Raw genomic sequence first — 13,839 nt, 5'->3', positions numbered from 1 at the left:
TATGTTTAATATAGTGGCTGCTGTGTTCTACAATCCCCAGATAAGTTTACTGGGGTGTCACACTCTGTCACATCTGTTAAAATAAATTTGGGCATAGCATGGTGGCACAAACCTTTAATCCCAGCAGTCAGGAAGTAGGGAGGCAGAGGTGGAGGATCTCTGTGAGTTCTAGGCCAGCCCAGCCTACATAGCAAGCTCAGAATACCAGGACTACATAGAGAGACCCTATCTCAAAATAATGATAATGATAATAATAGTAACAACAACAACAAACTCACTGAAGGAAAATAAGAAAAATATGTGAACAGTCATTTTATTAGAGATGTACAAGTGGCAATTAAACATCTGAAACAGGTGTTTTATTTCAGAATACTTAAGGAAATGCAATGCAATGCACAGTGCAATGTCACAATACGCCCAGGAGAATGGTAAAATCTTCAAGGATTAGCCCCATGGTGTACACGCCGGGATGGAAAGGAACAGCCACTTTCACATACTGCTGGTGGAATGCAATAGGGAGCAAACACATCAGAGCCAGCGTTTCCTGAACTCTTCTTAAAATATTCATCTATAACTCTGGTGTTACATTCAAGTTATTAACACAAAGTGATTAAAATGCACAGCCATATAAAAACTGAAATATTCACAGCAGCTTTATTTATAATATGTAAAATCTGTAAAGAAACTTTCTAAAGAAATTAATGGATTCAACAAACAGTTGATCCACACAAAATGTTACTCAGCAACAATAACAACATTTCATATAGGAATCATTGTTAAATCTTGAAGTAATTATACAACATATCTACACATACACAAGTATACATGTTACAATGATAATAATTTAAAATCCCAAACAATGTAAACTAATCTGTTGTTTAAGAAAAATCAGGGCCTGAAGAGATGCCTTAGCAGTTAAGAGCATTAGATGATCTTCCAGAGGACCTGGGTTCAGTTCCCAGCCCCTACATGGTGGCCCACAACCATCTGAATGCCAGCCCCCAGAGGGCCTACTCCCTCTTCTGGCCTCCACAGGCACTAAGCATGCATGTGGTGCACAGACATACATGCAGGAAGAACACACATACACATGAAATAGTTTAAAATAAAAACAAAATCACTGGTTGCCAGGAGAGGTAGGAAATCTAAGATAATAAATGTGCATGCTATAAATATACAGATGACAAATAAATTTGTTTTCATAACTGAAATAATTTCAAGACTTTACCAATTGGGATTTTGTTTTTTGAGCCAGTCGTGCTGTGTTGGCGTCACTGAGCCACAAACTCCGGGGCCCACAGACTCCTCATTCCTCAGCCTTCCTAGAAACTGGAACTACAGTACGTGCCACAGTGCCATGCCATGTACTTTGTTAAGTATCACTTACATAAATGATACATAAAAGAAGCTATAAAAAGCAGCCCGAAACAATATACCTAGATGTCCTACTGTTCTCAAAATTTGTTTACAAACTAATATGGATTCCACCATCTTTCTTCTCAGAACCCAGAGGTGCAGCCTTGCTCCCCTGGCAGCCAATCTTGGCAGGAAAGTTACTGCCCCTTGAATCACAAATAGGTAAGAATTATACCCCACCCCACAAAACCATCTCTCCCCTCTTGTTTTCGGGCCTGTACAGCTTTAGTCCTAGGGAGAGAAGAAAGAATACAGGAATCCACAAAAATGTCTCGTCATTTTCTCTTACAATAACCACAGCCACAGGAAATGGCCACACAGATCTTGAGAATATTACTCACACAAAGTCATTGAAACATCTATGGGTGAAGTTTTAGTAGAGGCTTGGTCCACAGCCAGAGAGATGGCTCAGCAGGTAAAGGCATTTACCAAAAGCCTGATGATCTGAATTCAATCTCTGGAACCTACATGGTAGAACAGAATTATCTCGAAAAGCTGCCTTCTGACGTCCACACATGTGCCATGGCACATGCACACCAACACACAAACACTCACGATAAAGGAAATGTGAGATTATTTCCATATCTATGAACTCAGTTCCTGTCCCAGTCACAAACTGCTGCCCTGCACACTAGTCAACACATTATAGCAAATGGCTCCAATGCAAGGCCTACAGAAGAGATTACCCTCAACAATGCTAGGAATTATATGACATCCCAGTGGAAAGGTGAGTATAATTGTTCACGTGATTTACAGAAGCACCTGGGATTGTCATAATTCTCCTCTTCATCAGGACTTTTTAACCTTACAAATCACAGCACCTTCAGTAAGTCAGGAACAGAAAACCCAACAGTCTTACCTGTGAGGGCAGGGGCGGCGATGAAAATCAGACCAATACTCCATACAGCTGCTTCTTGCAGCTGTACCATACCTTCTAAAACATAGAAAGTGAGGATATCTCTGAAACTGATCCACCCCTTAATGCTGACATCATAGGTCAGTTGAGAAGTCACACCACAGAATGAACAGAACCTTCAAGATTAAAGGTGCATAAATAAACTATATTTTCAAAAAGATAAGTCAGAGGTTATGTGCAGCAAGCATCTTCCAAGTTGGCGAATTCGAACCTGGAAATATTCATCACTAGCATAGTATGAAACTTCCCCTGAACAAGGTAATCTTTCTTAGCAAAGTTGAAAGCACAACTCAGACCACACCTTCCAAACAAGAGTCCTGCCCTAAAAGGAAATGAGGGGTCTCCAAAGCGAAGGCCACAGCAAAGTACAGAAGTCTGCATCTCTGAGCACTCAGGAAGGGTACTTATCCTCACAATATCAAACTTCCAGTGGTGATAGGGTTTCTACCACAGACACTGCCAATGGCATAAATCAGGATATGGCCCTGGGGCATACTAGAAACTGAATGAAATCTCCTCAAAATTTCCCACATATCTGAAATAACCCACACTTCTGAAGCCCATATGAATTATCTTTAAACTCAGAGAGGGCTGCTAGTCTCCTCCAGTGTTACTACACTAACTCACTGAACAGCACATTTCTTACATGAGAAAGAAGTTTCTTAGGTGTGAACTCTCTGGTGTCGAACGAGATTAGACCTACGGCTAAATGATTTCTCACAGTCATTGCACTCGTAAGGTCTTTCTCCAGTGTGAACTCTTTGATGCTGAATTAGGTCAGACTTGTGGGTGAAAAGTTTGCCACATTCGCCACATTCATAAGGCTTTTCTCCACTGTGGCTTCTCTGGTGTTGAATTAGGCTAGCACTTTGGCTAAAGGACTTCCCACATTCGCTACACTCATAAGGCCTTTCACCAGTGTGCAGTCGCTGGTGTTGAATAAGGCTAGCACTCTGACTAAAGGCTTTCCCACACTCGACACATTCATAAGGCCTCTCTCCAGTATGAACTCTCCGGTGTTGAATGAGGCTAGAGCACTGTCGAAATGACTTCCCACATTCTTCACACTCATAAGGTCTCGTGCCAGTATGAATTCTCTGGTGTTGGATGAGGTCAGATTTCCGGGTGAAGGATGCGCCACATTCCCCACACTTATAAGGCCTTTCTCCAGTGTGAACTCTTTGGTGTTGGATGAGGATGAATTTGCGACTAAAGGATTTTTCACATTCGCTGCATTTGTAAGGCCTGTCACCAGTATGGACTCTCCGGTGTCGAATGAGGTTGGAGAACTGCCTGAAGAATTTTCCACACTCACTACACTCATAAGGCCTTTCCCCACTGTGAATTCGCTCATGTTGAGTAAGCTCAGCTTTGCAGCTAAAGGACTTCCCACAGTCACTGCACTGATGAGGCATTTCTCCAGTGTGGACTCTTCTGTGTCTAATGAGATTGAAGATTTGTCTAAAAGATTTGCCACATTCATAGCACTCATAAGGCCTTTCTCCAGTATGAATTCTGTGGTGTCTAAAGAGGCTAGAGTTTTGTCTGAAGGATTTCCCACACTGCTCACACTGGTAAGGCCTCTCTCCAGTGTGGATTCTCTGGTGTTCAGTGAGGTTGGATTTGTAGGTAAAGGACTTTCTACATTCCACACACTCGTAATGTACTCTACCACTGTGGCGTCTCTGGTGGTAAATGAGTTCAGATTTATAGATGAAGGCTTTTCCACATTCGGTACATTTATAGGGCCTTTCTTGAGTTCTACTGTGGGCAATGAGGTGGCACTTCTTGCTAAAGGATTTTTCCTGCTGGCTACGCTCATACGTCCTTTGTCCCGTGCGACTGTCCTGGTGCTGAGCAAGTTTGTAACTGCAGGAGAAGGCTTTCTCATACTTGCTACACTCATGAGGCCTTTTTTCAGTGGAGGCACTCTGACCCTGGACACGTGTATGTTTGTGGCTTGAACCTTTTTGGCATTCACTGGACTTACGTTTTTCTCCACTCAAAAGTGCTTCCCCACACTTGCCACTACTGTGAAGCTGTTCACTATGACAAGTGGCCTGCTGCTGATGACAGCCCATGGAGGCAAGGGCCTTCTCCCCATCCTTCTCAGAGATGAATGGCTTTGACAACACGTGGGGTCTGCAGCCCGACATAAATGAAGCCACATCAGCCTTCCCGTCGCAGGGCTTTTCTCCACTGGACCTCTTCTGGTGCTGGTTAATATCTTCATTCAAACCGGAGCTTTTCACACCTGTTCGGCCCGAGTAGAATGTCTGCACCGGGTGTGTGCTTAGGTATTCAGCCTGGAACAAAACGTCTTCCAAAGCTGGGACAGGTGTCTCAAAAAGATGAGTCTGCTGTGTAGATGGACTTGTCTTAGACATCACTCCATCTGTAGGTTCAGCATGCTCAGAAGATACCTCTTCATCTCCCATTCCAGGCCTGGATCCTGAAATCAGAGAAATACATGTTGAAATGCTCATGAAATGATGCTGACATTGGTAGAGAGAGAAAGCCCATCACAAAGGTGAGTTAGACACAGAAAACAACGACACAGCTGGACTTCGATTCCACCTGCTCTCTAAGCACTTGGGAATTTAAGGCAAGATGTCGATGGCTTGTAAGTTTGAGCTAGTCCATGCTACATAGCTAAGAGCTTATCACCAAAAAAATTTAAAAAAAAAATTTTAAAGGAGAAGAAACAATGAAACCACTGGACTATTCTAAGAACAAAAGAGCTGCAGACAGTCTTAGGGAACTGCTTCAAATATAGACAGGGTGCATCACACTAGACAGAGGACCCAGGATGGGATGCAGGAAAGGATAAGGAGGGTCTCCAAGCAAGTCCTCAGCCAGCAGCCTTCAGGAGGTCCTTTCCTATTGAGGATGTGGCTACACTGGGTAAAAGTCCTCAAATGAAACTAAGTAGCTAGTGATCAAGGGCTAATTCAAGCTACGTAAGTGCCTCATGGCACCATTTGTCAAAACTAAGAATGCAATAACATCAAGGTAGCCAAGAGCCAGAAGTCACAGGTGAAATCACAAGTTGGCAAAGTAGTAAACATAGAGAAGTAAAGGTAGAAATGAGACATGACGGGTGACCCCTTTACGCAAACACTGTGGGGCACTCTACTGGTTCCTGGTATGATGGGATCATGCCTTCCCCTGGGTGCCTATTACAGGTCCAGGTCTCCTCTAAGACAATCTTGTAATGTCAATGCTATGAGGCAACCAAGACCCTCCCTGCAACCCTAATTATAAGGGACATAAAAAAATTACAAATATTAAAAAAAAAAAAGGAGGAGGAAGAGGAAGAAAAGAAAAAGCAAGTGAGTACCAGTACTAACTTATAGCAATTTAACATAAAATCATATATGGGGAGAAAACAGAACTAAACACTGAAGGGTCCTTTAAGAATAGCCCATGATTCATTTAAAAATAAACATTACAATGCTGGCAATTCCTCACAAAGGCAGCCATAAGGAAATAACAACTAAGCCTAGGGCATACCTTTAATTCCAGTACTTGGGAGGCAGAGGCAGGCAGATCTCTATGAGGAGTTCGAGGCCAGCCTGGTCTACATAGTGAGTTCCAGTATATCCAGAATTATAGAGAGAAACCCTGTCTCAAAGAAGAAAACAGAAAGAAAAGAGAAAGGAAAAAAAAGGAAAAAGAAAAGAAAGAAATGATAGCTATTGTAATTAGGCAGGGACCAAGGCATAGGCTGCTATCGATGTGGACAGTCACCCTAACAGAGAGAAATTTTGAGTTGTTATGACTCCAGAGAGAGCAGTCACTCTCAGGTAGAAAGTAAAGTTAGAAACCACTTAGGACAGTGGGAGGGATGCGAGCATCTTACCCAGAGAAGCCACAAGTGCAAGGTTCTCCACCATCACACTGCAGTAGAGGAGCCTCTGGGCCTTATCAAGGAGCACCCACTCTTCCTGGGAGAAGTGAATGGCCACATCCTCAAAGGTCACACCCTATCACAACGAAAACAATTCATCATATGATCAGTTTCTCTTTCAGAAATCCAAGAACATCCTGTTGCCCCAGTATACATCACTTGCTGACTCTCCTTTCCACCTCATATCAGAGGAGACACTCAACCCAATGCCCCTGATGTCCACTCAGCTCACTGATATTGTGCCCTTACACAGAAATATGGGGATATAAACAGAGAGCTGAAATCTAACCTCTAGGCCTAAGATGAAGGCCACTACCCTCTCCTGCCAGTGCTGTGGCTGTCACAGATACTGGCTGGGGAGAAAAATGGTCATAGAAAAGATAACTTGAATTTTGACTTGTCAGACAATATCCCTGAGGACCCTAAAAGTCCTCAGACCCAAGGAACATGGGCTCCCTCTTTATCCTATGACTTCTTACTGCTCCTGGGCAATCAGTTCACACCACCTCTGCACATAGCACTCTGTACACAAGTAGACATTCATTCGTGGAGGCAAGAGGTCAATGTCGGGTGTCACGTTCAGTTCAATTACTCTCTACCTTATCTTTTGAGACAAGCCTTCTCACTGAACCTGGAACTCACCAGTTCAACCAGACTGGCTAGCCAGTGAACTCCAGAGATCCCCCTGTTTCTGCTCCCCACCCTCAGTCCCCGTGCCTCCCCACCCCCCACCCCGCATGCCCACTTTATATGGGTGCTGGAAATCTGAACTCAGGTCGTCCTACATTAAAAGCAAGTACTTTACCCACTGCGCCACCTCCCCAGACTCATACCCAGCACTTTGAATCGTATTTTTCTTGTATGACTATATTCCCACAGCTACAGCCTTAAAGATCACACAGCCCTGCATGATAGGAAAAACATTATGATCCATTTCCTTCTGAAGCCTCCAAGGTGATGTATATGTCCCATCCAATCCTATCTTGCCATGAGGAAATATCAGGCCCGAGCACCACTTACTCCCAGTCTCTCTCAGTCTCAATGATCACCCATGCACAGCACCAACAGGTAGAAGGACAATAAGCATCGCCTAACTCCAGCCCTGACATAGAGCTGCAAGCTTTACTTCCATAGAATTGGCCTGAAGTCCTCCACATCCTTCATCCTACAAACAACTAAACAAGATTTGCAACCTGCATTCCTATGTCCTCAATGTGGGGGCTCTGAGGTCATCAGTTGACATTTCCATACCATATATCTCTCACATACATTCCTTGCTCACATATGACGACGACGACAGCTACACGCTGAGTGCAGCTCCTTGGCCGACCCACTGGGTACTCAGCCCGTAGGATTCAGAGAGTCCTTAGGAAATTCAAATAGGATCCAACATACCCTCCAAACCTCTCACAGACCCCACTACAAAGCAGCCCCCACCCGGTAACGATGGTATCCTACCGTATGCTATTCCTTGGTTCAACCTCACCCACCAACCATCACTACTAGAAGCCAGAAGCCAAGTATGTTGACTAATGCCTATAACTCCAGCACTTGGGAGGCTGGGGCAGGAAGACTGCCACAGATTCAAAGCCAGCTTGTGCTACATAGTGACATGCTTGCCCCTTTCAGCCCAAGTTTATACAAAGAGTAAAAACTGCTGAAGAAACCAGATCAGCTGTGAAGCCTGGAATAGACACTACAACCTCTCATGCCACCTACAAGCTGTACAGTGTGCTCCAGGGATCCAGCTTTCATGAGTCATCAACCCATGCTGGGTGGGCTTTGTTAACACAACTCATCTTTGAGTCATTTCTACACCTGTAAGTAACCCCTGACCCACATTCCTGTAAGTAACCCCAATAAATCTTTCACCAAGTTGGACTTTGGTGGTATCCTTCCTTGGGTTCCCTATCTGGAATGTACAGACATTTGTTCAGGTCTCCAAAGGATGAGTGTCAACACAGTACTATCTCCCTTATTCCACAGTTGGTTTCCTGTGCAGTGGCCACAAGGAGCCTGAGGAGAATGGGTTGGCTTGCCAGCTTCCTCCACATCCAAATCTCCCATCGCCATATTCACATACAAAGCATACATTCTGGTTTTTCAGAGAGAGAGATTCTGGGTCTGACTCCTGCTCCCCACTGACCCCTATTCCAAGGAGAAAGAAAGCCTGCACATCCTGAACGAATTCAATCTCCCCTTCAGGCTTAGGCATATACTGGCACATGTGGGAGAAGCAACCTTCTACACCTTCGTTCATGCTTGCCAACAATTTCATACAACCCTCAGCCTACACACAAAACTCTGGTTTGTGTACCTAACCTGTCAAGTCTGCAAGGCCCAAGGGCTATACTAGCGAGCACTGACCGAATAGACTAAGGACATGGCAAGTCAAAATCTGTATAGGTAGGATCGGGATTGTGGTAGGTTCCACTTACCAGGCCTGGCCCCATAACTGGTTCTGAAGTCAAGGGAACCTTAAAATAAAAAATAAAAAATAAATAGATAAATAAAGATAGATAGATGATAGATAAATAGATGATAGATAGATAGATAGATAGATAGATAGATAGATAGATAGATAGATAGATAGATAGATAGATAAAAGACGGCCACATGAAGGTTTCATCTCACAGGCTTCAGTCATTGGGTGGCCCTGCCCACCCTGGGGCTAGATGGGCTGTGATGACTAAAGATTGTCTAAGCTGCAGTCCACAGTGCTGAATCTCAGTTGTGACAAGCACTCAACTCTCTCCTATCATGTCTCTTCCTGTTTGTTCTTCCTCTGGGTAACTTTTGGAAAATTTACAGTTCTATTTCCGGACATGGTCACTGTTCACAATTCTCACTGGCTCCAGGGTCCTAAGAATTAAAATCAAATTCCACAGGTGCCACGCGGCCTTCACAACTGTTTCTGCAGGCACTCGGACACCAGGACTCTGCCCAGGCGCCCCTTCCAGGCCTTTGCACATTGCAACAGTCACAACCCCAGCACACAGATGTTGGGAATGGGGGCTACGCGCCCCCACCCACAACATCTTACCCCCGGGACACCAGCTATGAACTGCGGGGTCATGATGGAGCCTCTCTCCGGGCTCTAGCACTCGGGTGAGACCCGCAGGACGCAGCACTCACCTGCGCCGCGTCCCGGTATGTGGCCACAGCCATTGCAGCGGGAGCAGGGACCGGGTCGCCGAGGTCTGTTCCGCCGGCTCGGCGCGGCTCACGTGGGCAGAGTCGCTGGGCCTCAGCTGGGCCTCTGTACCGCAGTGTAGCTCGCTGCGCTCCGCCAGCCCGGACCGCTCACCTCGCCCCGAGCTTCCAGCTAGGTAAACAAACCCCAGAAACGCCAAAACGACAGCCAAGAGGAGGAAAACGCTGGAAGTGCAGCTCCAAGCACAAACCACACGCGCACCCAAAAATAAAAATAATAATAAAAATAAATGCCAAATTTTCATTGGTTCAATCCAGCCCCCAACATCTCGCGTGCGTATTGCATCCCGGGAAATGTAGTTTCCACAGCTCCCCAGGAAGGCACCCCACCCCCCACCTTGACCCCTGTGGACTTAGTTTGAAAGAAAACAGGCATGCTGCGGGGAGTTGGTGACTACAGCTTCCAGAAGAGGGAGAGATACTTAAATAAATCTGTCCCCGGATTTCTGGGATCAGTTGTATGGCTGATCATCTATATGACTGGTAACTTATTTCAGAAACCATGAAGCCCATTGGGCACCAAGAGGCTACAAAGGAAACAAATTCAAAAGGATATATTCCATAGAGTAATTTAGATGCAGTATACACTTTGGTATACATACATACCTCACATGGAGTGGGACTTTATGGTGATTCAGATACTTGTGGTGCACCCATGCACCTATAAGTACCCCTCACAAGTAAGTGCTCTGGAAGGAAATCCATAAGAGTGTGTGTGTGTGTGTGTGTGTGTGTGTGTGTGTGTATGCATGCACAAACTGTTGACTAGGCTATAATGAACATTTTCTTATTGCTGTTTAAATGCTTTCAAATGAAAGCATTAGTGACAAAATTTGTAACTCTCTGTATGTTTTGTAATGACAAGACAAAAAAAAAAAAAAAAACAATGTCAATTGGGTATATGACATGGAAGATAAAGAGGGATGTTTAGATTACCCTAGAGCAGAAGCTGAGGGAACATCTTTGCCTCTTGTTTCCTCAGACAGAGGCTTTCTTGCCTATTTTCTAGTGATTGTATCCAATGCATAGGTCCATACTGATTTTTGCATTTAATATTCCTTGCTCAACATCCAAAGAAACAGTTGCCTTAAGAATTTATATACTCACTGTACATATACTCACATTTACCCCAAATACAGTTAGATCAAGAAATTGGGATTTGGGGCTCATCAGTTAAGAGCACTGGCTGCTCTTGCAGAGTAACCATGCTCAATTCCAAATTCCTACATGGTGGCTCACAACTTTCTGTAACTCCAGTTCCAGAAGTTCCAACTCCCTCTTCTGACCTCTGCAGGCACCAGACCTACAAAAAACGATTCACAGACATACAAAATACCCATACCCATAAAATTAAAATTAAAAAATAAATTGGAATTCATTGTCAGATGTGGCTTGGTATATATTCCTGATGAAATGACTCATAAGGTTATGCTTACACAGTTTAATTCTTAGTTAAAAAATACAATGTAATAATTGTTAAAATATTTGTCTTTGGGGCCTGGAGAGCTAATTCAACAGTTAAAGGCAGAGGACTGGGTTTAGTTTCCAGCATCCAAATGGCAATTCACAACCATCTGTAACTGCAGTTCAAGAGGATCTAACACCTTTTCTGGTCTCCATGGGCACCTGCACATACATGGTACACATACATACATGCAAGCAAACACTTTTTTCACAGATTTTTTTTTTAAGGAACCTGGGACTTTGGTGCTCTGAGAGTTTCTTCAATATTTCAGAACTCCCAGCTTCCAGGCCATCTGGAGTGCAGTGTCCGCATCGATAAGACCTAACGCCTGTTTGCTTAGTCTGTATTACACAGACAGAGGTGTGCTCATAAACATTGTGAGGGATGCTTCACCAGTCATCTGAAGGCGTAACAATACAGACATTCCATCCCATCTTCCTCAACCAGCCAATGACAGAGTTCCTGTCCAAAGTTCCAGCCAGATGCTTAGTCCTTTAAATGGAGATCTTGTCACTAATTCCAGTTTATGGTCAAACATTGGGAGCAACTTAAAACATGAACCTGAAACAGCTAATCACATCCATAGTCAAGAGCAGAGAGAGAATGAGCATACATGCTCCAAAAGTACGCTATTTGTACAGAATATTTTTTACCCCATCCCCCCCACTGTTCTCCTTTTGGCCTGGCCCCAGAATATTTTTATGAGCCATAAAATCTTAGGAAACACCCACAGGAAAATGAGAGACTTTCCTGATATCTCCAACCTTGGAAATCTCTGCATTACATAGCACAACGTTTTCTGAACCGCTCCCCAGAAAAAACTAGCCAGGTAGGTGGGGTTATCATTACTAAATTATTGCCCAGTGTTTACTTTTAGACCTAGATTATTCCACCCAATAAATACAAAACTACAAGTTCCAAAACTGCCAGATTATCATGTAAGTAACTGACTGTCTTAAAGAAGACAGATTCTGGGGATTGGGGCAGTGGGAGGAGGGATGAGAGGGGGATCTGTGGTTGGTATATAAAATGAGTTTTAAAAAAAATTAAAAAAGAAAGAAGACAGATTCAGAGGCCAGAGAAATGGCTCAGTGGTTAAGATCACTTGCTACTCTTTCAGAGAACCAACAAATTTCCAGCACCAACAAACACTTATAACTCCAGTTCAGGGAATCAATGCACTCAACTAGACTTTGCAGGCACCAGACATGCTTGTGAGGCACTTTCTTAAGTGCATGTGAGAAGTACACACACACACACACACACACACACACACACACACACACACACATATATACTGGTCAAAAAACAGCTTGGGGAGTCAGTTCTTTCCTTCCTCTGTGTGAGTTCCAGGGATCAAGTTCAGACTATAACGCTGGGCAGCAATGTCTCCACAGGCTAAGCCATCTCTCTGACCTTGGTCTTTTTCTTGATCAATCCCACATACCAAAAATAATACGCAACCCACATGAGAATCTGTGGATGACGGTTCCTCCAAATTCACTTCTGACAGTCAGACCACCATTCCTTTTGGCTAAGGCCAAATGTCAGACCCAGCAACTCGCTCCTCCCCAGTCCTCATCGTCTCCCTTGTAGGTGTCCATGGTGTAAATTTCTCAGGATGTAAAAATAACCACACGTGAAGTAAAGCCATAAAGTCGGTAGGATACACAGCCCAACTTACTCTCACCTCCTAACCTCAGTGGCCTCATCTCCCTTGTCATTTTCACCTGGTGGTTTTCAGCCATCTCAGCTGGTGTTTTCCTCCGGAATCCCCCTGCCCTGCCCGGATCCGTCACTAATTACTCTAATCCCTTTCAGGGATTTGAACACGGTGCAGGTGTTTTTCTGAGATGATTCCTAATCTCCAGGCAGACTCTGTCACTGCACTGAAGGGTGAAATGATAATCACCTCCCAGCAGGACGACCTCACTGTGTGCCAAGCCTTTATCTCAGGGATGAAATGCCCTCCTGTGCACACACCCTGTGTGTGACTGAGGTGGCTACTGCCCCAGCGAACACACTTGGTAAGTTGTCTCCTTTGTTTCTGATAGTTTGATTTCTCTGTAAATCTTTAAAAATATAGTATGAATATGCAAACTTTCTGAGATAGGCTGTAACAAAATTGCCCAGAGCTAGCCAGGAACTGTGGGTTTGAAATAATCTACTTTGTTCAGCCTACAAGTGTGCCAGGCTGGCCAGGAGATTTAAAGACTTGTGGCAGCATGCTGCCATAGATCTGAAAATCCAACTGTGGGCATTTTCTGTACCATCCACACAACCATACATCCTCGCTCCTTTCTTACTGGCTCTAGGGAGCAAGATGAACCTTATGACACCACTGATTCCATTTCAATGGAAACTTCCTAGGACCTTTGTGATGAAGGTAAATGCATCCTTCACAAATATAATTAAAATGTCATTAAAAATTGACTAAGACTAATTTCCAGGATTCTGGGGCAGGGAAGTCCTTAGATACATCACCTGTGACCCGAGTGACAGTGCCTGGATAGAACCTGTCCCAGAAAGCTTGTGTATCTATTGGAAACATTTCAGTTTTTAGCATTTCCTTCTCTTAACCCACCTGTGCTTTATCTACATTTTCATATTTTCCAAAAGTTAGTGCTAGTTATATAACTGATTATAATGTAATAGCATTAATTTTTAAACAAGTGAAATTCTGTTACCAAAAGAAAGAAAATTCTTGTTTTGATAGATCCTAACTTTAATTTTGTGGAAAACCACTATTTTTAAGAGATTTTTTTTTTCCTATCATTCATTTGGGTGAGAATTGTTAGGTTTGAGAGAGGTTCTCACAATGTAGCCCTGACCAGCCTGAAACTCCCTATGCAGATCAGGCCAGCTTTGAGCCAGTGGATATCTGCTGCCTCTGCCTCAGGAATGCTAGAAGTAAAGGCA

The 13,839-nt window shown here is 43.9% G+C and overlaps 1 protein-coding gene across 1 annotated transcript; it reads right to left on the bottom strand.

Moving 5' to 3' along the window:
- Window positions 1-286: 286 nt before the first annotated feature.
- Window positions 287-9,507, bottom strand: LOC114703935 (zinc finger protein 551-like). The gene is made up of 4 exons (XM_028884982.2): window positions 9,378-9,507; window positions 8,681-8,719; window positions 6,195-6,318; window positions 287-4,784 (listed from the first exon to the last, which is right to left on the bottom strand). Exons 1-4 carry the CDS (start codon window positions 9,408-9,410, stop codon window positions 2,995-2,997), a joined length of 1,986 nt encoding a protein of 661 aa, XP_028740815.2. The 5' UTR covers window positions 9,411-9,507; the 3' UTR covers window positions 287-2,994.
- Between the last annotated feature and the right edge of the window lie 4,332 nt (window positions 9,508-13,839).

The sequence above is a fragment of the Peromyscus leucopus genome, chromosome 1 (assembly GCF_004664715.2).
Source record: "Peromyscus leucopus breed LL Stock chromosome 1, UCI_PerLeu_2.1, whole genome shotgun sequence".
NCBI lineage: Eukaryota > Metazoa > Chordata > Mammalia > Rodentia > Cricetidae > Peromyscus > Peromyscus leucopus.
Note: the sequence above shows the minus strand (reverse complement) of the source record. Positions and strands in the feature narration are given on the sequence as shown.